The sequence below is a fragment of the Microcebus murinus genome, chromosome 8 (assembly GCF_040939455.1).
Source record: "Microcebus murinus isolate Inina chromosome 8, M.murinus_Inina_mat1.0, whole genome shotgun sequence".
Classification (NCBI taxonomy): domain Eukaryota; kingdom Metazoa; phylum Chordata; class Mammalia; order Primates; family Cheirogaleidae; genus Microcebus; species Microcebus murinus.
Window position 1 is genome coordinate 6,011,363 of NC_134111.1, and position 27,865 is coordinate 6,039,227.

The 27,865-nt window shown below is 41.9% G+C and overlaps 1 protein-coding gene across 1 annotated transcript in view; it reads right to left on the reverse strand.

The window, feature by feature from the left end:
• The window catches only part of CNTNAP5 (contactin associated protein family member 5), a 772,432-nt gene that overhangs the window by 39,830 nt on the left and 704,737 nt on the right, over nucleotides 1–27,865 (reverse strand). The window contains exons 20-21 of the mRNA XM_012755965.3: nucleotides 12,948–13,078; nucleotides 5,869–5,956 (exon numbers count right to left, since the gene is read on the reverse strand). Of these exons, the coding sequence (XP_012611419.2) occupies nucleotides 5,869–5,956; nucleotides 12,948–13,078 (219 nt within the window). The remainder of the gene's footprint in view (nucleotides 1–5,868; nucleotides 5,957–12,947; nucleotides 13,079–27,865) is intronic.

The following is a 27,865-nucleotide window of genomic DNA, read 5'->3' on the forward strand; positions in this document are numbered from 1 at the left end:
TGAAGTAAGTGTTACTATCTTCATTTTACCAGTGAGGAACTACAGATTAGATAAATTCTCCAAGGTCATACAATAGTTGATTATAGGAGAGATGCAAATATAGGTCAATTTGTCTTCAAACAGCTGAGCATCTTCCACTCTAGAATTTTACTTCCTAGTTTAATATTGACTACACCAGATTTGAACCATAAGAAGAGCCTGTGTTCAAAACCAAAAAAGAATTAAAGTTTTCCAAAATGAGCACTTTAAAGTCTACACGTTTCATTTATATGCATCAATTCTGCTGTTTTCCAAAAATGGCAACCATTACTCACCCTCTGCAAGGTGCTTGGGAAGTGATTTAACATGAAAGTGGTCAGGCTATTCACTCAAAGATACTATGATGTTGAAGAAGACACAATAGGCTTGAAGTTTAAACCTGAGGAATTGGGGAGAATTAAAGAACCCTGTTCTATAGAAGCAATCAGAATTCACTTTAAACAGGACAAAAATATATGCAAGTGCTCACAGATAGCCCTGCACTTTAAAGATTAGCTAAAAATTTTATGCATCTTGAGAAGAAATCCTTTCAATTTTTGTATGGCTTTTTTAGGGCCAAGTAAATGCTTAAAACTACATAGGCAAACAGCCATCAGAGCAGAAGTATAACGTCTCTACCAGGTGTGATCTTTGCTCTATCAAACTAGCAAGGAGGCAGAGAATTGAGGAATCCTGGCCACATGAGCGAATGATGCTATTAGCACGCCCAAGTGCAAACTCTATTTTAAGATCTATTCAGAAACAAGAAGCTACAGTTTAAAGGCAATTCCTTTCCACCAAAATTTAATATGTTTCTGTATTTTTAAAAGTAACTACTTCCTAAATTTGCAAACTGGTAAGAAGTCTTCCTTTGGAAAAATAATTATTTAGTTCTTCTTAATTATATCAAAAAATAGTAGTTTTTATTTTACCATCAAATTTAGTGATACATTTTGGCAGAGTAAAAAGAGAGAAATCAGGACCAGAAAAGAATAAATTTAAACAAATACAAAAGAGGCAGAGTTTCTTTTAGAAGTTTCAAGCTTTTTGAATTGCTAAATCTGCCTGGCTATTCATGTTCTTGTGACAGAGCCAAGTTAGACAGAGACTTAGAAACACACTGATAACGCACGCGCTGTTTAAAGCTGAGGAAAGCACATCTCAACTTTCAAAGGAATTAAGTAATTTCCCAGAAACAGATGGTCTTATCCAAATGGGTGACTGTCCTAACTATGGGCCTGTGCCTTCTCTCTCTCTCTCTCTCTCTCTCTCTCTCTCTCTCTCTCTCTCTCTCTCTCTCTCTCTCTCTCTCTTTCCTTTTTCATGTCACTTTCTCTTAAACTCACTGAGGCAATAGGCCAGAACCAAGTAATCTCTCTTGAAAATCAAGAAATGTCAGTAAACCAAAGAATAAACTGAGTAACATCCCATGGCTTGTCCTATTTGAGCACCAACATTTGTAGAGAACCAACAACGAAGTTTTAATGAACATTACTGTCTCTGCTGTTTTCAGGAGCTGGTCTCTGTGTCATAGGAACCCTCAGGAAAGTAACTGCCTGATTTGTCTTGGTATAATATCTGTAACACCATGGTGGGCATAGAGTATGTACCACATGACTATCTTCTAAAATAATGAATTGGTATTTCCCTTTACAAAAAAAATAATAATAATGAACAAACTTGCTTTTGCTCTGCAATGGAATGCTATTAGTGGTACTGAAGAAAATGGAGAACTAGATTCACTACATAGTTTTCCCCTTAGTATCCACTATGAAAAATGCTTGTAAATCCTTGATTTACAGTTGAAAGTCTCCTATAAAGCAATCTTTTCTAAAATTGTGAAATATGGTTGCATGTGTTCTCAATTCCACTAATCCATTTCTACACCCCTTTTCCTGTTTCTTCACCCCTACTCTACTCCCTTTCTGTATACATGGGGCTTGATCTTTTCTTTCCAAATAGTCCCCAGAATTAGTGTCCCTCCTTAATCATGAGGCTGATGTTCATGTTCATATGATCTCCTTTTACCTCTAGCTAGCAACCTTTCATAGACCACAGATGTTGAGGTTAAATGTGAGTCCAAATCCTCATGTCTGTTTAATAGTGGTTTGGATGGGAAGGAAGGCCAGTAGGCAGAGGTCTGGCACCCTTAGAACAACAAAGACATTTTATTGGGTATTCTTCTTCAATCTTAATACAGTTTTATTTTAACCTGATAATCATGTAGCATTAGAAACAAAATGACAAGGTGCCCATTAAACATGTAGTGCTTTGTTTTAAAGTTTTATTCCAGCATTCTTATTGTTGATTTAACTCAAAATGGTGAAGGGTCACATGAATGCCATACACACTTCCAAGATTCATAGAAGAATTTTTTTTTAAGAAGAGGATGTTATTGGAGCCTCCATTACATGAAGTAGATGCCATGGAAAAGGCCTGGGCTTTGTGGTCAGTAAGCCCAAATTCTTTCTCCTCCCAGGATTCTTTTGATTTGGTTAAAATGAGGATTCAATGACCCAAAATATATTTAGGTAGCATAGAACAATATAATAAACTAGATTTTCTGAAAAGAAATACTACTTCATTAAAAGCAACAAATGCATTTTTAATGCCTTGCTGAGCTCCAGGAAATTAAAAAGAATCCTAACCTTTTTTTGACAATTTTTTTTCAGAGGGAGGGTGAGATGAAGATAGTGAGCCATAAACCAATATTATAATTATATTGGGGAAAAATAAGTGAGTTGTTTTAAAAAAGAAGGGATATTTTAAGTCTTGAGCCCTTGAAAAGTGAAGATGTTTGACATGAGACTCTGATATTATGCTTTAGTGAAAAGTGAACGAGGAGAAAAAAAGAAGAAAACACCTAATAGCATAGGGAATAAGCAGAAAAATCTGTTCACCTCTAATGTGGCTCTGAATTAAAATAAAACAAAGAAACCAGCAAAACAAAACAGTAAGAAAAATAACAATATGACATATTATGATATTGATGCAAACAGCATTTCTGCTAAGACTTCAACAAGAGGCTTGATCTCACTCAGGTTTGGAGCTCAAATTTATATTCTTCCACTATTCAGAAAACAACATGAGAAATTAAAATTGTCCTAAATTGGTAGTACCTCCTGGCACCTGGAAGAAATTAACACAAATCTGTAGGGCAAGATTCCCAATTTTTGATCCTCAGAGTTGCCACAAATCAATCTCAACCAAGTATGAGTGTACACACACACACACACACACACACACACACACACACACACACACACAGTGAAAGGAAACAGGCAATCATAGCAAAGAGTTAGAAAACAGCAACAGTTGTGGGCCCCCACATACTTCAAATATTAAAATTAGTGAGACAAAATGTTCAATAAATATTAGTGGAATATTAATGGAATTCTTTTTTTTATTTTTGGGGTTTTATTTTTTTGCTTTTTTAAGAGATAGGATCTCACTCTGTCATCTGGGCTTGAGTAATGGAATTCTTAAAGACATAAAAAGATGGAAGCAAAAAAAGAACAGGGATAACAGACCGTATTAATTAATAGACACATTTGAAAAAGAACAAAGTATTATTTTTATAAATAACAGGCATAATCAATAAAACAAGACTCATTGAATGAGATTAGGCATAAAGAGAGAATTATTGAATGTGAAGATAAAACCAAATGAATTGCCCAGAATGCAAAACATTTTGTAACAAAGAATAATAATTATTATAAAAAGAGGTAAGAGATGTGAGGATAAAATTAGAAAATCTAAGATTTATCTAATTCAGATCTAAAGGAATTGAATAGGAAGAATAAGGAAAAAGCAAGATTTATTATGTTCAAAATTTTTAAGAAGTGTTGGAAAGATGCATATGATAATACGTGCAAACTAGATCCACAGATACATATGAACCAATGGATAGATACAGGAAGCATAGCAATGTCAAGTAAGATACTTAAAAAAGAAATCTATGATCAGACACACGATAATGAAAATCACAAACACCAAAGACAAAGAGGTGACTTGAAATCGCCTTATGGAGGTGGGGGTGGGTTGGTGGGAGCACCTTCAGAAGCAGAGCAGGTGCACTGCCAGCTTCTCAGCGGCAAGCCAGGGGCCAGCGGACAAGAGTACAGAGACCTGCACGCTGAAGTGTCTGAAACGGGCTCTTCAGCAAGAAGGGGTAAAAGAGTCGGGACTTAGCATTTCAAATATCCACGGTGTAAACACCTCCAATTCATCCAATTCCAAGCCATCACCAAGATACGATTGGATGCTGAGGCGGGGAGAGGTGTTTAACCAGCTCTTATGAGCCAATGCCGGGGACCCCATCACACCCCTGAATAATTCCCCAGTATCCGAGGGAAAATATCTTTCAATAATGAATTGTATGTCTAGCAAAATTATCTTCCAAGATTAAAGGTAAAATAAAAAACCTTTTCAAAGATAAAATGTCTACAATTAAGAGACCCTTACACAGAAAAATTCAAAAGGATTTAGTTTATAAAGAAGGAAGTAAAATTTGGCAAACAGCAGAAAGGTCTGAGATAAAGGAAGGAACGAGGAACAAATAAACTAGTGGCTAGGTTTCTGGATTTGCATTATGTTCTGGAAATTATATACCCTTTATGAATCTAGGAGGCTGTAGCAGGATTCATTTTCCTGCCTTTTCATCTCTTTCTACTGGCAAGCAAAGTCATGGCAGCATGAAACATTCTCTGCAACCATATTTTCAGAAGTTTCCTCCTGCCTCTGTGGAGTGACATGCAGTTCTGGGGCCACGGTGGCTCCTGGACGCTAGTCTGGAATAAGTGGGCAGTGGGTCCCCATTAATCATCTTGGGGAGTCAGTCCAAGAGACCCTAACAGGAACCCATGCCATAAGTGCTGCAACATTTTTTAAGTAACTAATTTATTATGTTGAATATAGTCCTGTTTCAAATGCCTAGAATTATTAATATTTTCTATACCGTACTGTGACTGAGTTAGAAAGAACATGATAAAATTGCAGGAAAAGTTGGATATATAGAAAGTAAGGTGGCAGAAACAAATCCAACTATACAAGTAGCCCCCAAATGTAAAAGGACTTACATTTGCCAATATAAAAAAAAACAGATCGCTAGGTTGGGTATAACAATCAAAATTCAGTTGTATATTCTTCATAAGAATATAAGGCTTAAAGAAAAGAAATGATTGAAAGAAAAAAGATTCAGAAAGATAGACCAGGCAAATACTAAACTAAGAAAAACTGTAATAGCTACATTAATAATAGGCAAAATAGATTTAAGTACAAAAAGACTATTATAATTTTAAAAGATCACTTAAGCATGATAAAATGTTCAATTCAACAAGCATATATAAAAATATCAATCTTGCATGCACCAAATAAATACCCTCATCATATGTAAAGTTAAAATTCACAGAGCTTCCAGTAGAAAAAAAAAAATTCACTTTTATAGTAGGAGATTTCAATCCTCTATAAATTGTTGATGAATTATTGGGTTTCTCAAATCCTCATTCTCTTTACCTCATTTCTTTAAGTAAAAATTAAGTAAATACAAGTAAAATATTAAGTAAAATTTAATAAATAAATTCTTTTAAATTAAGTAAAAATTTAATGATTTTTATTTATTTAATTAATTTACCTTTCACAAACTTCTATAAAGTAGATTTAAAATAAATGTAAGTCCCCATTCCTGCCACACACACATCTTAGCATTTCTGGAATCAGAAAGCTTCATTCCGGATGTATATTATGGGAGTGAAAGGCTCTAGATTGGAATCACTAAACACCCCGATGAAAATTACTTATTTATTTATTTTGACAAAACCCAGTGGAAAGAAAGGAACTAGAACAACATACCTGTGACTTTGCCCAGGGTGAGTGACCTTATGACTCTGAACTCCACTTCCGGGGAGAAGTTATAACTGAGCCGCAGTTGCCGATCCACCTGCAGGAGGACAGAACACAAAGGCACCTCAGCAGCTCTGTCTGGGTAAGAGGCACAAAACACTGTCATCTGGAAACAGCTGGGAAAAGCACAGAGAGAGTAGACCCCTCTCTGGGATTTTCTCTCAGGAGAGATTAGAAGTGTCTTGCTAATTTCTCCCACAATGCACATAAAATAGCCCTTTTTTCTTCTTTGTGAAATAAGGGCTTTCACACAAGTCTTCTCCCTGGGAAATTCTATACAGCTTTTTACAGGTATTTATCTCCCTGCTGAGATTTTCTCACCAAATTCTTTGCTGCAAACAAGGAAACAAATGAGCCCTGCTCAGGAACTGCTGTGCAGGATGAACCTTAATGGAAGGCAGGCAGTCATTTCCCATTCCGCTCCCTTGCCCCCCCTTTGCACTTAGGGCCACCACTGGCCCCTCGGTTCCATTATTTTGACCTGGTCTCATTCAGGTGTGGGCAGAGAGATTTTTCTGGGCAGGGATTGCAGTTTGACAAAACAGTGGGTCCTGGGGAGGAGAACTAGCTGGACAGTAGCCACCAACATGCACAGCTGATAGCCCACCTTGGGGGGGGGCGGGGGAGGGAGGAGCAAGGCCACCCACTGGGGTTCACTGGGACTTTATTTGTTTCTATGATCATCCTGTAGGGGCCCTCCTTGCCTTGACCATTGCGAAGGCCATCTCCATCTGTTCGGTCCCCTCCTCCTCACTGGTAGACAGAACTCCCCATCCATCCCCACTTTTTTCAGTCTAGTCAAATGCTATGGGTTCCTACCAGGCTCTACTCTGAATATCCATATGATATTATCCCTGGAAAGAACCCTCACTACCTCACAGTTCACCTGTAAGAACAGGAGGCTAAGACTCCTTTGTCTGTGTGCCTGACTTGGCACAGCCCGGGAGCAGCCGGTCTGCCGGGCACTCACCTAGTCCTTCCCTCTCACCGCGGTGCCCTTCCTGTCTGCTCACACTGACCTCCTCCAGGAACCTCCTGGTGCTGCAGTGGTTTCTCCTGCTACAGAAGACAGTGTCTCCTCTGACATCAACTATGACCTGTGGTGAGTGGCTGTGTGCTTTGTTACTATTGCATGTATGACATTGCACTGTCATAATATTTGCTATTTATTGAACACTGGGTATGTATGAGACATGACACTAATCCATCCTTAAAAATCTGTTCTTCCCTAGAATACTATGAAATAGATATGATTGTCCCTGTATTACAAATGGGGAGACTGATGCCACAGCAGCTTGGCCACACAGTGTCACAAGAGCAGTGTCCCACCTGCCACACAACATGGCATCTGTTTTGCTTGTCATACCTGCCTAGACATTTAAGCAGCATGTAGATAAACACAGTGTCTTTATTTCTGAATGTCTAGCATACTCTACTCACTCAACCAACATCGAGTTTCTCCTGGGTGCCAGATACTGTGCCACGTGCCCCTGCAGGAAGCTGTCCTTGCTGCCCTGGGCAGATTCGTTCACCCTCTTCTCTTTCTCATCATTCTTTTTCCTGCCTCTACCCCTGCACTTGTGATACCGCATTCTAATGACCTGCTTTCCTTTCTCTCTCTTCCTCGGCTTTATCTCCACTAAACTATTGGTTCTGCGAGGGCTCAAGTCACTTCTTATTCGTATATGTTTTCTACAGAGCACTACCACAGAAACTGGCAACGTTTGCTGAGTAAATAAACTAAGATCCTCTATTGTTTCCCCGTCTATCTGATGAGCTATAAAGACAGAATCACTCATAACCCTGGGATATCTCTGGTGGCCCTGACACCTTCAGTACAACATACGGTTTTTGGTGCTCTTGGTTCCCATGCAATAGTCTATTTAATGCTCATGAGTTCAGATCAGCCCCTGCCCCGAAGGAGTTTCCTTCCTGTCCTACCACGGGGCTCTCACCTGCCCCCTTCCACTCTCTCTCTCAAACTGTCCCTTCCAGCAGGGTCACGCTCTGTGGCCCAGGTAGGAGAAGGGGAGAGAGTGGGTGGGAATTTCCTGCCAGGCGAGAGCAGTAGCAGGAGTCACAGAGATGGAGGTTGAGTGAGGTGCCCCGAGCTTCCACTGCCCACCCGTCCTGAGCCTGCACAGGGCCAGCTTCCATCTGCAAGTGATCCTGATCATTGGCAGACCTAGATTCAGATGCTGCACACCGAGGAGCTGTCAACGACATGAGTCATTTGTATCCAACAGTTTGCTTTGTGAGAACTAGCCTCTCCTTAGCACTTTAATCCGATGACTAAGGAAGGAGAGAAGAAAGTAAGTGACATTCAAAGTGGTTTTTAGCAAAACTAGTGTTTTCAAAGGTTGGGAAAGAAAGGTGCGATGACTCAAAGGAAATGAGGCTTTTGATGGGCTGTGGATGGCTTAGGGAATGGGTCTGAGCCCTCGCTGGGAGGCCGGGCCCCTGCACACTAGTGCTGGTTCAGATGCTGCGTTAGCTGTTTGCAGAGCTAATCAAATGCATAGGGAAAAGCAAAATAAAAGGGGGGAGGGTAGCACAAGTATTTTTTTAGGACTTTATTAACTATGATATGAGCTACACAATCATTGAAGTATTAATGGTAGGAAATTCATTATTCTGTTAGATTTCCTTATGCCTATTTTATAGTTTATTATTGCTTTCATATTTAATTACAATTATTAGGGTGATAAAGGGTGAAGCATCCTATCTTTTAAATATTTTGGATATCTCGAGTTACACAATCTGGTCTTGAGAAACTTTGCCAATCTCAACAGCTGGAACACACAGCGACTTGCTATGCCATTGAGTAGATTGAAAAAGGGAGGAAAACGCAACAATCTGCTTTGAGTAACCCCTAGATGACAGGCTTCCTGCTTGGTCCTTTAGCTGCATTCTTCCATATAATCTTTACAAGAACTGACTGAGCTTAATTGTGTTCCTCTTTTCATGAATAGATAAATAGGCAGAGATAGAGACAGAGCTATAGATACCTAAGTAGACTGAGGCACAGAAAGGCCAGTGACCTAAGATCACATAGAGAGTGAACTCACATCCAACTCTATCTCCCCTAAGGAGTACCCCGTCTCAGCTTCAGAATCTTTATCTCTCCAAGAAAGGAATTAAGTAGTTGGTTTCAAAAATACCTAGCCCCTGCTTCTTTACAGCTTAGCTTCGTTTGTGCTGGCATTTGGTTAAACTGGCTTAATCTGTGTAATACCATCAATGCATTTAAAATAAGGTCACTGAAGTTCACCCCCATCACCAGGGCATTTTGGGGGACACTTGAGCCTTAAAAAATAGTAACCAAATTCAAATTCTTAATCATCGCCAAGAGTTCTTGCTCCTGGCCACAGGCCCAGGCCCCAAGGTCTCCAGCCCGTGGTCACAGACAGAGGGGAGGAGCCACCACGCAGGCCGGGATGCGAGGGAGCATTTGTTCTTATGGACTGCACTGTGGCTGCTGAACATGGCGTGACTCCTGCCCTCTACCGACAGTCCTGAGCAGTGCCTGGTGCTCTGCCCCAGCCCCAGGGCCTACGGAGGGAGGGTACAGCAGTAGCCGGCGCCTGTCTGTTTTCATGGAACAGCTTGTTCTAGGGGGAGAAGGAGGAAGAAAACTAGATTGGGTGAGGAGGGTGGGAGTGTCAGGGAGGCAAATATTAATAATGTTATTGTGTCAATAAACTAATCTAAAGCTAAACAAAAAGTCATTACCTCTAGATCTTTCTGCTCCCTTCAGCACTTTGGAAATAGTATGTTCTCAACCAATCCGCGCTAATCATTGACTAGAAATTGATTGGGGAAAATTCTCTAGATGGAGAAGAAAAGGAAATACCTCTCACTGTCTCATTTGTATTTCATCAGTAGGAAAGAAGATAGCACATATAAAAAGGATGGAAAGGAGGGCCATATGTACAAATGCCCACAAGAACCGCCCCCAGGTCCTCCACTGGGACCTCAGTCAAAACATATTCAAACACAAAGTCATTGTTCCCATTCTTTTCATCCCTCAATTTGGCTCAGCCCAAACTTGCTCTGAAGACTGTCCCATCACTTATTTCAGGGGTAAATGCTAAAGGTAAGCCCATTAAATTTGATTAGTCAAGAATTATGTATACCATATATGCGCCAGTTGTTCCTGAACTTCCATCCAATTGGGCCATCTAATAGCCAATCTTGACTTCTATATTCCGTATCACCCAGTAGCACTGTCGCTCCATGGCATCTCTCAAACCCTCTCTCCATGGCTGCATGCACTGCACTCGCCGGGCTCGGCCCATCATGTCCCGCCTGGCCTCTGTCTTATGTCTCATCACTCCCAGACATGTCCTCCCACGATCTGATCGCAGGGAGCCCCTGACAGTGAAGTTCAGCCATGCTGCTCCCCGGCCTGAAATCCAACAGTTTTCCGTCCCCTCTCCACAAGGTCAATTTGATCTTCTCCCCAGAGAACTGGAAGCCCCGTGACACTCATTCATTTATTATAGTTCGTAAATATTTATTAAGCACCTCTAGTAATTTAGCCACTTGCTGACAAAGAGGGGTTTCATAGTGATGAAAACAGATACAGATCCTTATTCTCATGCAACTTGCATTCTAGAGTAGGGAGATAGGACAGCAAATTTGATAAATAAGTAAATTGTATGGTATGTTAATTGCTAAGGAAAAAAATAAAGCAGGCAAGAATGACAAGGAGTGCAGTGTTAAAGTGAAGGAGATAAGTTCCTGGATTACAGAAGGTGATCAGAGATGGCCTCACTGAGAATGACATTTTGAGTCACTTGAGACCTGAAGGGAATATGAGAACTGGGCATGCAGGCAGTTGGAGAATGGCATTCTAGACAAAGCAAGCAGTGAGTTCATGGGTTCTCGAAATAGCAGGGAGGCCAGAGTGGCCTGAGGGGAGTTCTAGAGGGAATGGTAACAGATGAGGTTAGAGAAGTAACCAGAAAGGGAGCAAGGATGTCATATCATCATGATCCTTACAAGGATCTGCAAAGTCTTTGGCTTTTTCTCTGCATGAGAAGGGAGACCATTGACAGGGTGTGGACAGAAGAGTACCAGGATCTGACTATTTCTTCAACAGGATCACTCTGGCCTGCTGTGCTGAGAATAGACAACTAAGGAACAAAAAGAGGAGCAGGAATGTGTCAATCAAGAACCAACTGTAAATGGTAACAATCCAAGCAAAGGACAAGGGTGGCCTGGGGCAACACAGAAGCTGCTCATCCACAGTATGTCATATGCAAGAGAAAGAGAGATAAAAACCAAACAACTGGAAGAATGGAGCTGTTTTGGCAGAAGAGCAGAAGGTTTTGGCAGATGGGTGGTTGTTTGGGGGAAATTCTCAGTAATCAGTTTTAATTATGTATTTAAATATTCAAGATGTCTCATAGACATTTAAGCAGATATGTCAAGTGGGCAATTAGATATAAGGCCTGGACTTCACATTCATCAGCATATACATGGTATTTAAAAACATGAGATTGAGTAAGACCAGCCACAGAATGAGTATAAATACCAAGAAAAGGAATCTCAGGATGGAGTTCTGGGGGACTGTGTTGGGGCATGTTTGAGAGATGAGAGGGCACCATAAAAAGAGACAAGAATGAGCAACTCACAGAGGCAGAGGGATCAGCATGCAAGAGTGCTATCTTATTTGCAAGTCTCAAAATCAGAGAGCAATCACTGTGCCAATTGCTATTGCCAAGACAGGTAAAGATAAGACTCAGACATCACTATCAGATTTTGCAAGATAAGGACATTGATGCCTTCAGAAGTACAATTTTGTGGCAGTACAGACACAAAGCCATGTTGGTGTGGGTTTAAGAAAAGGAAGTGGACATTTGAAGACCAAGTATTAATATATAAACATTTCCAAGGATTTGGTCAATCAAATGAGAGAGACAATAGGACAGGTAAAAAGAAGTCAGGTGAGAGATAGGTGCTCCACCTTGACCCAGAGAGTTTTTGTTTGTTTTGCTTTGTTTTCTTATTGTTGAATATTTGTTTTTAGTGCATGTAATAATTGCTTGTTTTGTGTGTTGAGGAGTCATCCAATAGAGCTGGAAAAATGGTGAAACAGGAGAGAGAAGGGAGAATGCTGGAGTGAGGTTCTCGAGTAGAGTACGAGTATCAGACCTTGGCTAGAACCATCAACTATTCATATTTGGCAACAGGAGGGAGATAAAATACAAAGACACAGATGTTGGCAGGGGAGTAATGTGCTGTTGAGAGTATACAGATGTTCTCTTCTGGATGCTACAGTTTTTACAAAAAAGAAAGCAAAGTCATTGACTGAGTGTGAAGACAAAGTTGCAATCGTTGGCAGCATCAGGAGAGAGGAAGAAGCATAAAATGGTCATCTAGGAGAACAGGAGAGTGGACGGGTTAAAAAATAGAGGGTGATCTAAGGGTTGGGCAGATCTAAGGGCTCCCCTGTGGTCATGATTCTAAGGGGATGATCTGGACTCTGCCTATCCTGTCGTGGGATCTGCCATCGCCTGCTGATTGTCCTCTGTCCAGAGACCACCGAGATTTCAGGGAGTGTCGACCACACATTGTGCTCTTTCAGAGCTGAGCCTATGCTCACATGGACCCTCTCTCCCCCCATCTCCCTTCTTCACCTAGTCACCCTCTACTCATCTTCAAGACTTAATTTACTCCTAATTTCCTCTGGGAAGCAAATTCCTCACTTTAATCCAGTTCAACGGTTATGAAACTTGAGCAGACTTTAGAACCTCCTGTTGCTTTCCCTTCTCCAACAGTTTCCATCGAGTAGATCTGGTGTGGACCTGAGAATGTGCATGTCTATCGAGGGCGTCAGTGGCACTGATGCTGCGGGAAATGGGAGCACATCTTGAGAACCACCATCTACTTCTTCCCAGGCTGGGGATAACTGTGAGCACTTGGCTCTATCCTTGGCGGGGGGCGGGGGGAGAAGCTCAGGAAAGTTGGATTGAGCAGCCAAGGTCCATTGGTTGAGTTTGAGAAAAAGAAAAGTCAGGCACCTGAATGGTAAATTCTCTCCCTTCTCGGTTAATCTTCACGTGGTGCATCCTTCTGTTGGCAAAGTTCTCTACATCAATGGTGAATACATGGGTTTCTTCCTTGCTTAGCTGATAGCGAACCTGTAAGCTTCCTTGAAAGAAAAATATTTGAAATTAGGATCAAACATGGTAGTAATAAAATGCAAAGTATGATTAGATTGTCTTTTAATTAATGTCTGCTGCTTTATAGCAACCCATGTCTCCATGCTTCCATCATTCAAATCTTTAAAATATATTACATATGTTCATTAGAGTCCATACAGAAATTTCTAAATAGAGCTGCAAAGTGAGAGAGAGAGAGAGAGAGAGAATGGTGTTATCTGAAACCAGAATACCAGTTAAAAAATAAAGTATCTATTTTGTAATTGGATTGTGAAACTTTAATAAGATAGAGTTAAGATCTGCACTCTTTTGTCAATTCCTACCACTTTCTATAACTCTCTTTTTTTCCTAATTGCTGTCTCCTTTTTAGATCTAAAGAAGAAAAGGAGAACCTGGTCCTGTTATCACCCCTGGTGTGTGACACCCCTGATTAGCGCATGGTGTCGTGAGGCACAGTGACTCACTTTAACCCTTTATAGACCATTGGAATATTCACATTGCATTAGGATAGTGTTTGTCAAATAGCTGTTTGCTATCTCTTGCAGGTCGGGACATCAATTTACTGGGTCTCAATCAGCATTTCTTATACAATGGGACAGAACCGAAAAAGAAATGTGAGAATCCCAGGAGAAATATTAAGGATAGAAGCATATCAGTTGTGTGTGTGTCTGTGTGTGTGTGTGTGTGTGTGTAAGAAATAGAGAGAGAAGGAGAATATCAGATCATAATGACAATGCAAAATGTTTGCTCAAGAGAGCTGTTAAAGGGTACAAAATACAGCTGGACAGGAGGAATGAGCATCAGTTTCTATACCACTGCAAGATGATTACAGTTAATAATGTATCATATAGTTTCCAGAAGCTAGAAGGATGATTTTGAATGTTTCCAACACAAAGAAATGATAAATACTTGAGATGATAGATATGCTAACTACCTTGATCTGATCACCATAAATTACGTTCTGAAGCATCACAACATACTGCATGAATACCTAAAATTAGTATTTGTCAATTAAAAAAATCTAAGATTTGAAAGCCACCCTACATAAGAAAATTGCCATAGGGACCAATCATTTATTGAGCGGCTACTTTATCTCAGGCACTGTGACAGGCACTTTTTCTCACTTAATCCTCTCCCAGCATCTCTGGCTGAGAGGATGGCATGGAGTAGCCCACGTGCACACGCTTGCCATCTTTTCCCTCCTGTGGTGGCCATCTGATCACCGCAGTCCATGTGCACCAAAAAGCTCTTGCCCAGGTCAAGTATCAGGATGGCACACAGTGGGATTACGGGCAGTGTCATAGCAGATGGGCAGTAGGGAGAAAGGGACATTCATTTAAATTTGAGCCAAGAAACACTAGGGTGACTCTGTCCCAGCCCCTCAGTGTTTCTCATGCTAAACAAAACAAATCCTGACCTTCCTCGGCCTGCCCATGGCTCACAGGCCACCAATCCCAGGCAGACAAGGGGTTTCTGAGGAACCGACAGGTCCATGTCTTATTCCGTCCTCACCCAAGTATTTAAATTCTTTTTTTAAAAGACTATTTGTTTTAAAAGTAAATTGCTACTCACGGAATTTCGGAATGCATGAGTGTGCAATAAGATTGAAAATAATCTAAGGCAGAGCAGGAAACAGTAGTCGGGCCGCGAGGTTGTCACCAGCGCTGCCAGCCGCGGGCGCTCTCTGCAGCGATCCCGGCTTTCTCTGCCGTCGCTTCTGACCATTACAGACTCCCAAATGTTACCATTTGTGTTGCCTTATCACTTAAAAATGGATCCCCGCCCCTGGCAGCAGGCGTGTGGGGCGCTGCGCGCAGACAGGGCGAGGCCCGCGGGCATGCTGGGCTGCCGGGAGCTGGCTCCTCTGGCTTCTAATCCTAAGAATCCGGGTGTTTCATACTCACTCGGCGCAATAAGGTAAACCAGCGTGTGATGATTATGTGCCAGGCAGGGTGACAAACGCCACATTCCCCACGGCTCTAGGACTCTCCCTCCCTCACCGTGTGGGAGACTCGCGCGCACGTTCTTCGCGCACTTTTCCCTTTCAGACACCACGTCGACTCTGCGTCCTCACTGTGTCTACCTGGTAGCCACCCCTCCGGGAACCCGCAACCCACCCAGGCCCTGTCTGCTCCAAGTTTGGGGGGACACCTCAGCGCGCCCTCGGGAGCCGCACCCAGATTCGCCCCGGCCGCGGAGCTTTGATGCGGCGGTGCCTGTCGCGTCCTGACGAGGGATCCCCAAACCCGCACCAACTCGTCCTCGCACGAACCCTGGGAGGAGCATGCGACTTCTCAGAATAAACTTGTCACCACAGGGCTGATTTCCAGTCCTCCATGAGGCACGGGGGTGAGCTGGAGAAGGGCCGGGCCGGCCGGTCGCTAACCCTTTACCCGCAGCTGCGCCCTCCGCGGCCACCCCTGCCCACGGTTCAGTGGCTCACCCGCCTCCAGCTGGGCTCTGCTCGCTCGTCTCTGCAGGCCCCCCGGGACCAGGGCTGTTCCCATCCTCAGACCCTCCTGTGCCGCCCCTGTGTGCTTGGTCTGCGCTCATCCATTCCCTCCTGAGAGCTCCCTCCCGCCTGCCACTGCGCCCACCACAGCGGGCGCCGCGTGCAGCCCCACAGACCTGAGCCGCAGGGCGAGGTGCTCTCCAGAAGTCCAGTAAATCAGAACACGGACGCACTGTTTTGGCCAGGGGTGCACTGCGACTTCTCTAACACACTGAAATGCATTTCTTTCCTATTTGGTCTCATTTTTTTTTTTTTGGTCTGTGTATATATTAGCATTGCTACAATATAAAGAGCACACCTCATTTTGTGTGAGTGTAAAGACAAAGATAAGATTTTCACAATGTGGAAATTAAAAATAAAACTGATTTGAGCCTTAGTTAGGCCCTCTTTTCCAAGTCTGCTCCTGAAATAAATATATTTATAATGGAACAACATTTTGTCACAAGCAAGTACCCTGTAAAAGTTTTAAGGTGTCTTATTAATGTGGGAGCACTCAAGTTATACCTAGCTGCTTCTTTTATAATATCTTCAGGCAAAATCCGTGTCATGATTTTTAGAATTAAACAACAAGTATTATCAATGCTGCTTAAAAACAAATGGATAAGCTATATTTTTAAAAAGTGTTTAAACAGACTAATAAGTAATCTTCCTCAAAGAGGAGGTGTCACACCCTGATGGACTTGCTGGTCCCCATCTGGACAGAACTGCACTCCCGGGCTTAGCATGCAAATCTCACAAGGACCGAGTTCCTGCTCATTACTCCACTTGCATCTGGAATGGTTCTTTTCTTTAATCTTCTCAATTTTACAGGTGAAGAAACAGCTGCTAGAAAGTGAATAACTTTACATTGTTCTTATAAAGTGATGGAGTCAAATTAAGAAACGAAATCCAGCTGGTTCTAAAGAGCCCACAATGGCCCATTAGGACCATCTTTGTCCAAAGGCCCTTCCATGACAACCCTTCTCATCCTTCAGAATTCAATGTAAGCCCACCCTGGCCTCGGCGAGGTGCCCTCTGCTGCTCCCGTAGGCCCTTCCATCACCTTTATCCTAGCAGGTGCTGTGTTGCACCATCTGTCTACCTGCCTCTCATATCACACAGGAGCTGGTAACTCCTTGGGGGTAGGGACATATCTTATCCATCCTTGGGTTCCCAGTCTGTGCCCATGGTAAGTCCTCAGTAAATTTGGAAGGAAGGGAAAAAGAAAAACAAAAGGAAAGAAGGAAGGAAGGAAGGAAGGAAGGAAGGAAGGAAGGAAGGAAGGAAGGAAGGAAGGAAGGAAGGAAGGAAGGAAGGAAGGAAGGAAGGAAGGAAGGAAGGGAGAGAGAGAAAAAAAAACAGGAAGAAGGAAAATAAAACAGGAAGGAAGGAAGGAAGGAAGGAAGGAAGGAAGGAAGGAAGGAAGGAAGGAAGGAAGGAAGGAAGCAAGGAAGGAAGGAAGGGAGGGAGGGAGGGAGGGAGGGAAATAATTCAGTGGGGCTTAGAAGTTTTTCATATATAAAGCAGTGACATCTCTGAAACAGCACAACTCTAAGTGGCACTTATTTTCAGTATGTCCAGGAACCAATTGCTCTGAGATGCTGCCTCTCCCTCATGCTTACTGGCTTGAGTTGGGTGTACATCTGCCTGGAAAATCCCAAGGATAACACGCCAGAGGAACTCAATAATTCTCACTGGCCCTTATGGAGCTGAGCAGTATCTGCCTGGTTTAGCCTCTTTCTCGCCTGTGTCTAAGGCTGTAATGTTTCAGGAAATTCATTCAGGTTTGTATACCCATGAACCTCCTAGAACCTTCTGCCTCCTGCCCATGTTTAGGATTCCAGCTCTTCTCCATGCATTTGGATTTGCCTTATATGCCTAATGCAATGGTTTTCAAATTCATTTCAAATTGAAACACTTTATTCAGATGATATCTACAGGGAAGGCTCCTACAGACACAGAAAATTGTGGAGCTGCTCCAGGCGAAATGTAGTGGGGCCTAGAGAGATTCTCCTGCAGCCATTGCCCTGTCCTCTTACCCACCCTCGCCCACAGCCTCAACAGAACTCCTTGGTCTCCCAGGAGCACAGTGGAAAACACTTGCTTCTTCAGAGAATAAGCTCAGTCTACTGGGATTTGGTCCATCTCCCCTCGATGGCTTCTCGTATCGTGCATTTGGGCCATGTGAGCCACAGTCCAAAATACAGCCCTCCTGGCTCTGGACTCCAGGTGAGGCCTGACAAGCTTCCCACGGAGTTCAGCTAAGCGTTAAGTTGATCAATGTCTGATTTTCTGTGCATATCTAGGTAGACATAACTGGCTCAGGAAAAAGCCTCATAGGTTAAAAAGAAACTATGCTTGTATCTCAGTGGTCCAAAAACATTACTTTTTGTTTATTTCACCTTTTCCCACTTTGCTAGTGTTCCTACTCTACTCTGTTTTCCACACTGCCATTACTGTGAATATCGTAACACTCTATTTGGTCATGTGACTCTAGTGCCTAAAAGATTCCAAGACTTCCTAATTCTACATGATAAATTACAACTTCTTAAGCTGACATTCAAGGCCTTTTTCTTTCCTTGCCAACTTTATCACATGTATATTGTTCATATCTTAAATCACACCCAAACACCCAGCATCAACCCAAATAATGCCTGTTCTTACCTTGGTAATGTTGGCATGTTTTTGTTTTGTTTCATTTTTATTTGCCCCTCAGCTGTAAACACCCCTTTGTCTCCTTATAAGAAGCTCTTCCTCATTATTTAAGACCCAGTTCATGTGACCCGGGTCCCTCTTTGCCCCTAAGACTGATACAATCTTTCTTTCACTACATTGCCACTGTGCTTGCTTATAATACCAATCTCGATTTATCAAGACTCTTTTGTCTTTCTCATCTCTTGAATTTAAGCTCCCCTAGGAGGAATAGTTGCTTATTTATCTTTGTGTCTAAAGAGAATAACACAGGGCTTGCTATCTTAAATCTCCAGAAGACATTTGTTGAATAAAATAGCCACTATGGAAAAATGTTATCATCACTTCACCAAAATTATAAACTCATATTTATTCAATGCCTGCTGTGTGTAAGACACAAGAGAAACAAATTGCTAAAATGCTGTAGTTCTATCTTCAAAGAGCTTATAATCTATTTGAAGGAGACAAGAGCAACAGTCACACTTGCTGCTATGATGCGCCTATCATATAGTAGATATTTTACCTCTTACTAAAGATATTTTTTTTCATCAAATCCTCAGATTAGGAAATGGAATTTCAGAGAGGCAAAAAACTTCCACAAGTAAAAATATAATAATAATATTCAATCCCAGAAGTACATAACTTAAAAGTGTGTAAAGCATGTGCTTCCTCCATGATACTATGATGCCTCCAAAGAGAGGTGGCTAATAGCACAGGAAGACGAGTGGATGGGAAGAGAAACAGATTCAGACGAGCAGGGGGCTAGTTAGAGGATTTGACAGAACAGAATGCATGTTTGGGGTCAAAAACAATAAGTAATTACAAAGGTTGAAGCAATCAGAAAGAGCTTTTCAGAGAAAGAGATTTACTGAAGGAAGGTAGAACTAGAGTTGAGAGAAAAAAGTGATCCACCACGTAGCGGTAGCGACATAAACAGCAACGTGGCTGGACTTTGGCATACCTGAAGCAGTAGAACTGTGGGCCAGTAGAGCTGATGAGAACCTCAGCAGGCATTTCCCTAACCAATGTCCTCATTTTAAAAACAGGAGAATCATGCCACTGCAAGGTGAGCAGGAATGTGGGAGAGAATGGTAAAGGGAGAGTCCAGACTGCGCTGGCTTGTGCTAGAATGCCAAGGAATTTGAACTTATGGAGCTTAACACAGTTGCAGCTGGACTGATCGACACGAAGTGATTTTTTAAGCACATTAGCCTGGGTACCACAATGTGCACGTCAGATCTAAAGAGAGAAACAGGAAACACTACGGGCTATCACTACATCAAAGGGAAGATTGACCGAGGTTTTGGAGCACCACTGTGGAGCCGGAGCCGCTTCTCTTATTTTCCTCTGGTAGAGCATTGCCAATTTCTTGCTTTTCCATTTCACTTGGAAAGAAGGGGCTCTTCCACATGTAGATGCCTTTTCAGTCTGTGTCAGTCCATATCAATCCATACCAATCAGACTTGCACAGCCTCTTAGGCAAGTGTTAGTTTCCACTACCCAGATCATCCTCCCTGGCCAGCTCCTCTGCCAGCCTTCGCCATATACACAGGGGACCCTCATCCACTGACTGCTCAGTTGGAGTTCTAGGAGCCGCCCCATTTCCGCTGTTCCGTTTCCCTCACCAACAGCCCTCCACACACGTCCCACATCCCAGTCATCAACAGCTGCCTGGTCTCTGCAAAACAAATCCTGTATCTCTTTCCAGCTCCACCACTGCACTGCAAAGACTTGGCCACTGCCACACATCTGAACTGGCCACCTGCGTTCCAGTCTTCCCTCCCCACCGCACCCCACCCATCCATCCCCTACAGCAGTCAAAATAAGCATTTAAATTGTAAATCAAGTGCCACTGCTTAAAATGTGTAATGGCTCTCCAAAGCACTCAGAGTAAACATCCAAATTCTTTCACATGACCTGCAAGAATCTACATGATCTTCACCTCTGCGATCTCATTTCATTCCACAATTGCCCTCACTCACTAAGTTCCAACTATGACTGACCTAGTTGATGTTCCCCTAATATTCCCCATTCACTCCGGCTGCAGAGAATTTATTCCCCCTGTTCTCCCACCTGGAATGCTTATCTTACAGAGCTATGCCAGAAGCCCTTTCTCATTCGTGTCCTAGATCCAGCATGATCCACACAGCAATGCCTTCTGCGGCTACGCACATGCATCTTGGTACTGCCAAACTGTCAGGCATGATGATTGATCAGTGCAACATGGGATTAATGTCAGACTTCAGTATTTGTTATTACTAATAATTGCAACCCACTATAATTCCAATGATAAAAAATTCCATTCTTTGGCTATAACCTCCTCCCTTTCCACTTCCCCTAATACCTGGACTCCCCCAACACTTAGAGTGAGGATTAACCTCACCAGCGACTCAGTGCTCCTCAACCCATTGTGCCTCTTCTCTCTCCTTTTCCAGCTCAAATCTCCTGCCCGTCACTGGCCTCTAGGATAATACATAGTCTCAATTCCCTGAGCATGTTCTTGCTTCTGGAATGTGGTATTTGCTTGGCAGAACCGTAACTACTTTACTCCTGCTCAGTTTACCTGGCAGAAGAAACACAAACCATGCGATTGTTCACAGCCGCTTTAAACCCATGACTGCCAACTTCGAGTGGGCTTTCCCATGCCCGGCAAGCTCGGTGCAGTCCTGTGCCCATTCACCTCATTAAATGGCTCAGACAGCCATTTAATGTCTTCCTCCATTTCTTAGATCTCCAGCACGGTCTTCTCCTTCCTCACGCTCAGCTAATAACCACGGCTCCTGCTTCTCTAACAAAACTGAAGCAACTAGACAAGAACTTCTACAAAGTTCTCCTGCACCCACATTACTGCCCTGTCACTTCCTGCCCCACATGCTCTGACTTTCTATTAATTTAGATAAGCCGTCCACTTCTCACCCAATGCCGCCCCAGGGCTCCTTCTCAGCCTCTCGCCTTCTCAAGGACGCTGCTCAGACCGCACCCTCCTCCTTTATAATTTGTTTTTAAATTTCATCTCTCCACTACATCATGCCATTAGCATTTTTCCTATCTTAACAGAAAAAAGTCTTTAACTTTCTTAACTTTGGCTATTGTCACATTTTTCTGTTCTCTTCTGGTTTACAATAAAACTCCTGAGGCATTATTTATACTTTCTTTCTCCAATCCCTCCTTCCTTTTGCTCTTAAACTCACTGCAGTCAGATTCCACCCTGGGCCCCCACCACTTCCACGGCCAAGACCACCCGTGACCTGCACGTTGATAAATCCGATTTTCCCTTTACGACCCTCATCTTGCTCTCCTTAGTATTCCAGAGTCTTTTCTTCTTTGCCTAAAACTCTCCACTTCCAGAACATTTCTCCCCCCTGGTTTTCTTCCTGCATTAGTGGTCGCTCCTTCTCTGTCCTCTGCCGCCCGCCCACTGTCTCGCCTTCCTGATGGAGAAGCGCCGGGCGGGGCGCAGTCTATGACCGTCTCTTCTGTCCCCACCCGCTGCTGCCATAGTCTCTTTGGGTGGTGGCTGCATTTACCAGCTCCTTAGTTCCCTGGCGCCACCGTCACAACGTGGTTGGAAGCTGGAAGTCTGAAATCAAAGTGTCAGCAGGTTCCTGCTTCCGCTCACGGCTCCAGGGGAAAAGCCGCCCTGGGGTCTTGCGGCCTCTGGTGGCTCCTGACAATCCTTGGCACTCCTCAGCGGGCAGCTGCGCCATCCACTCTCTGCTCCCGCCACCCTGTCGCAGGGAGCTCTTCCCTCTGTGCGTCTCTGGTCTCTGTACCCACAACTCCTCCTCCTTAAAAGGACTCCGGTCACTGCCTTTGGGGCCCACTCTAATCCAGCATGGTCTCATTTTAGCTTCATCACATCTGTTGAGGACTTATTTCCAAAGAGGTCACAATCTGAGTTCCAGGTAGACGTGAATTTTGGGGGGGCAAACTTAAGTACCTATTGTTATTGTTATTACCGATACTATTAAAATATCATTGGTTGCCCATTTTGTTTTAGGGACTGTCTTAAATGCTTTCCTCACATTTTGTCATTTCGTCTTAAAATATGACACATTATGATGTTATGCTAATTTTAGGGTAATTTTACATAAGCTAATTTTACATATAAGGGACATTTGGGTGTGTCTAATAGGGTTGGGCATTTAAACAGCAGCCATTTCATGCGGGTTTTCCCTTTGATTTGACTGTGACCTATGTTTTCCTGGATGTTAGCGGCCATGCTTGACATTTTTCCTTAGCACCTGTCATATATAAATAAAACATTTAATAAAAACTTTTAAATGAAGATATATGACAATCTCAGTTAGACTTCACAGAGAAAACACAATTTTTGGCTATTTTGAAGCCAAACTCCATTGTTCAGGCTTGTCCTCAAAACATTACATGCACAATTGAATGTTAGATGCAATGAGACATTGATAAAATAAATTATATTAATAGAAAACACAAATAAATAGACAGATAGCTCATGTTCATAAACTGGATGAATTAATATTGTTTAAATATCCATACCACCTAAAGTGATCTAAAGATTCAATGAAATCTCTATCAAAATGCAATGGCATTTTGCAAAGAAATAGAAAAAACAATCTTAGAATTCATATGGAACCAAAAAAGATCCCAAATAGTGAAATCAATTTTGAGAAAGAAGAAAAAAGCTGGAGGCATTACATTCGCTGATTTCAAACTACATAAAAAATCATAGTAATCAAAACAGTATGGCACATAAAAACTGACACATAAGCAAATGTAACAGAACAGAGAGCCCAGAAATAAATCTGTACAACTACAGTCAACTGATATTTGAAAAGGGCAGCAAGAATACACAATGGGCCAAAAACAGTATTTTAAATAAATGGTGTTGGAAAAACTGTATATATACCCATGCAAGCAAACAAAATTAGATCCTTATCTCATATCATATATAAAAGTTAACTTGAAATGGATTAAAATCTTAAATATAAGATCTGAAAACATCAGAGAAAATCTCCTTGACATTGGTCTTGGCAATGGTTTTTTGGATATGACACTAAAAGCATAGTCAACAAAAACAAAAATAAACAAGTGAGACTACATCAAACTAAAAATCTTCTGCACAGCAAAGAAAATAATCAATAAAATTAAAAGGTGAACTACAGAGTAGGAGAAACTATTTGCAAACTATATATCTGATAAGGAGTTAATATCCAAAATATATAAGGAACTCAAACCACACAATAGCAAAAAACACCAAATAACCTTATTAGAAACTGGGCAAATGACCTGAATAGACATTTTTCCAAAGGAAACAAATGATGAACAGGAGTATGATATGGTGCTCAATAACACTGCTTATCAGAGAAATGCAAATCAAAACCACAATAAGGTATCACCTCACACCTCCCAGGATGGCTATTTCAAAAAAGGCAATAGATAACACATGTTGGCGAGGGTGTGGGGAAAAGGGAACCCTTGTGCACTGTTGCTGGAAACGGAAACTTGTACAGCCGTTAGGAACAGTATTGAGGCTCCTCAACACATTAAAAATAGAACTACCATATGATCCAGCAATCCCACTTCTGGATATATATACAAAGGCAAGAAAACCTGTATCTCAAAGAGCTATCTTCACCCACATGGTCATTTCAGCTTTATTTATAGTAGGCAACACATCAAAACACCCTAAATGACCACTGAGGAATGAATACATAAAGAAAATGTGGTATGTGCATGTGTGTGTCTGTATATACACACATGCATATATACACACACGAGTATATATACATGTACACATATGTAAACACACATATATACATATAGTGGACTGTTATTCAGACAAATAAAGAAGGAAATCCTTCCATTCCCAACAACATGTATAATCTCAAAAGACATTATGCTGAGTGAAATAAACTAGACACAGAAAGGCAAATACTGTATGTTCTTATTTCTGTGTGAAAGGTAAAAAGTAGAACTCATAGAAGCAGAGAGTAGACTGGTGATTGCCAGAGGCTTGGGGAAATGGGGAGACGTTGGTCAAAGAGTACAGACGTCCAGTTATAAAGTGCACAAGTTTTGGCAATCTAATGTACAGCATGAGTGGTGATGGATGTGTTAATTAATTTGACTTTGATAATCATTTCACAACGTATACATCTATCCAATCATCACATTGTACATCTTGAATGTATTCAATTTTTATTTGTCAAGTAAACTTTTAAAAAATACAAATGCGATGACTTCAAGTTTTTAAAAAATCAAATATTTTTAAGCTGTTTGGGAAAAGAGACATTTTATGCTTTAAAAATTGCAAATTCTATGGCAGATAAAGTCACTTTTTATAGTAAAAGTAAACATTAAGGTTTTTCTCCATAGTTTCTATCTTGGGCAAGGTGAGGGCAGATTAGAACTGAAAAGAATCAGCTATCTAAAGAAAATATTCTCAGCTATTTGAGAATTTCTCATGAGTCAGTAACTGCAATGTGCTGAGCATTCCCAGATTCACTCAGCTATGATGGTTTTCTAGGGCTCAATTCATTTCCTATTCAAAAACAACCTTGAAAACTCTCAGAGGAAGTAATAAGCAGGTACCAAATCCTCCATTCAGTGATGGGTTCTGGTTTACTTTATTCAGCCCTATTCTAAGCATCTTAATAAGCAACAATTATCTTCTTCTATTTCAGTGCTTCTGTTTACGTTTGCACAAAATATTCCACAACCTGTCTTACCTTTAACTCAAAAGGCATTTGCATAGAGAAAGAGCCCCATTACTGGGAATGAATGCAGACCAATTGCTACTCTCCTGTGGGACTCTGTTCTGATCAGTTTTCCTATTGCCTGCTTCATTGAATGGCAGCCTTCTTTCAAGGAAAGAAAAATACACTGAATTACCAAATTAGAAGTTTTTTTTAATTTTCATTTTTCTGTTGATATGTACAAGTAAAATGAAACAGGCTCCTTGGGGCAGGCTTGCCCTCTGAATTCAGTCTCTGCAGCATGTGTAAAAGGTGCACACCATAAAACTCCATGGGAGAAACTGGCTCATGTTTTATGTGCTTAGAGGTTTCATTGAGCTACTAAAGATCTGTTTTTGTTTCATCTGAGACCCAATTAGAGTTTACTTACATTTATAAATGCTCTTCTCATATATATATATATATATATATATATATATATATATATATATATATATAATGTATGGGATTTGAAGGCAATAATCATTAGGATCCAACATAGTAATTAGTGTTTAAAGTATTCAGGATGCAGGATGAGACAGCTTTGTAAATTTTATGTTCACTTCTTATGATCCAATTGCTTTTAAATGTAGATGCTTTTGATAATTACACTTAAAACTTTATAATATTCAGAACTAATGTTAGGCATTGTGTGTTTTTGAACAATTTTTAAAAGTTTGGATGACCACAGATATTGACAGTATACAGCAATGCAATTTTACAAAAACGTTAGGTCACAATTTGTGGTTTGTTACCTGGTTGGCTGAAATGCCACTGAAAGTGATGACTTCTTCCTAAGAAGGAGAAGAAAGAGCTCATGCTCATTTTGTTACATCTCTGTGGGCCTAGGACAGGACTTGGCCCGAGCAGTCCCTCCACCAACACGCAGCATCCAGAAGGTCAGCACCCACCCTGTGCCAGGGATGAGCATATGAACACTGGCTAGAGAAGTAGGCACAGCCTTTCAAGATGCAACCTAGCCAGTGACTCAGGACAATAGCACACTGTCACAGTACAGTGAAGAAAAACGCCCGCAGGGAATATGCACAAGTGGGAGAATCAGAAACTCAGCACAGGCCTGGAAGAAGAGATAAACCCTGAATTGGAGTCTTGAAATCCACATAAAAATTAGCCATGAGGACAAAAGGGCAACAGAGGGTTTTACTGGAGGTAAGAGCATGTCCAAGGCAGGGGGCTGGAAGAAAGGATGGATGCGTGTCTGTGGTTGGGTGGAAGGGAAGGGTATGTAGGCGGGACGTAAGTAGAAGACAGCACGTGCAAAGAAGTTTGAGAGCGAAACACAACTCTGATACTTTAAGGACGACATTACCTGTATGGAGCCATGATATTTTTGTAAACCTATCATATTGCTTTTTCTAGATGTTACTTAATAAAGATAATTTCAAAAGAAGTGCTGCTGTAGATGGAAGCTCTGATACATTTCCCAAGGACATCGTTCCAGGCAGTGGGGAGTGCGGTGATTTGACCCACAGCACAAATGCATCCACCTGCCAGGCAGCTGAGCCTTAGTGTCTTCAATACCCAGGTCTAGGACGTGTCCTCAGCTTCTCATATTGTGCACACCACTTAATAAGCATTCAAAAAAAATGTCTTGGGCTCAGAATGATATTTCCTAAAGTTTAAAAATGTAAAGGTTGTAACTTGGTTAGAATGGCTCCCTACTCCTGGGTTCTCATGTTTTCCTTGTGTCTGTCAGCCCTATGCAGCCAGCCAAGAACAGAGAAGACAGAGCAGTTAGTACTGGCTTCAGGCACTTCTATAAATGAAAATATAAATGACGGTCCATTAGAGATTATTTCCTAAACCATTTTCTAAAATCAGTAACAAACAGTGCAACTTGCTCATGAATAACTTCAGGCCCTTTCCACAATGCACAGTCAAGACATAAGCAATATGGGAAAACAAGCACCACGTGTCCTCACCATCAAATTGGTATTAACAGACTTAACTGACCAACACTTAAGTGCACATGTTGTAGTAACATTCATCGGATGTTGAGCAGATGAGGGGAGGGGTGGGTATATTCACACCTAATGCATACAGTGTCCACCATCTGGCGGATGGACACACTTGAAGCTCTGACTCCGGTGTGGCAAAGGCAATGTATGTAACCAAAACATTTGTATCCCCATAATATGCTGAAATTTTAAAAAATTTTAAAAAGTAAAAAAAAAACCACATAACTAATAATCATAGGATCTTACTTATTGTCATGAAGACAATCAGGTCAAGAACTTTCCTGGTTGGGGGGCTCCGAGTTCTGCTTCTCACACCCTTCCTGGTCTGTGATGTGACAATGCTGTGAGTGGCCAACAGGTGCTTATTATGAGCACCTGGGACTACACAGCCACAGGCCCCTGCTCTCATGGAGCTCCTACCTACCAGGGAGTCATCTACAAACAAAAACATACTATGACCCAGAGAAAATGTGCCAATATCTGTAAGCAGAGAGAGGACCAGCTTATTCAAAAGAGTCTTCCTAATATTCTGTCATCCCTGAGCCAGTCCACGGCCTTCCCACTGACCACGCTTCCCCTGGCACCCTCCCCAAGACCAACAACGAATTTGTCTTCCGCCACCATGCCTGTGTTGTCACTTCACTGTGAAGAGGCCTCCCTACGTGTTCTCGTAATAAAATCCAATACAATCCCATGCCTGGCCCGTGTTCTCTCATCTCAATGCACTGTGCCTCTGAGTCCTATCGCCAGGAGTTTTCTCCCCATGTCCTATACTCCGTCCTAAGGACGCCCACACCCTCTCAAGTTTTATTATTGTCCCCCACTGTCCCTTACACAGAGTAGGAGCTGCTCTAAGCAGCTGCCAAAGGAGAGAATGCATGCATTCCAAAAGACCTGCTCATT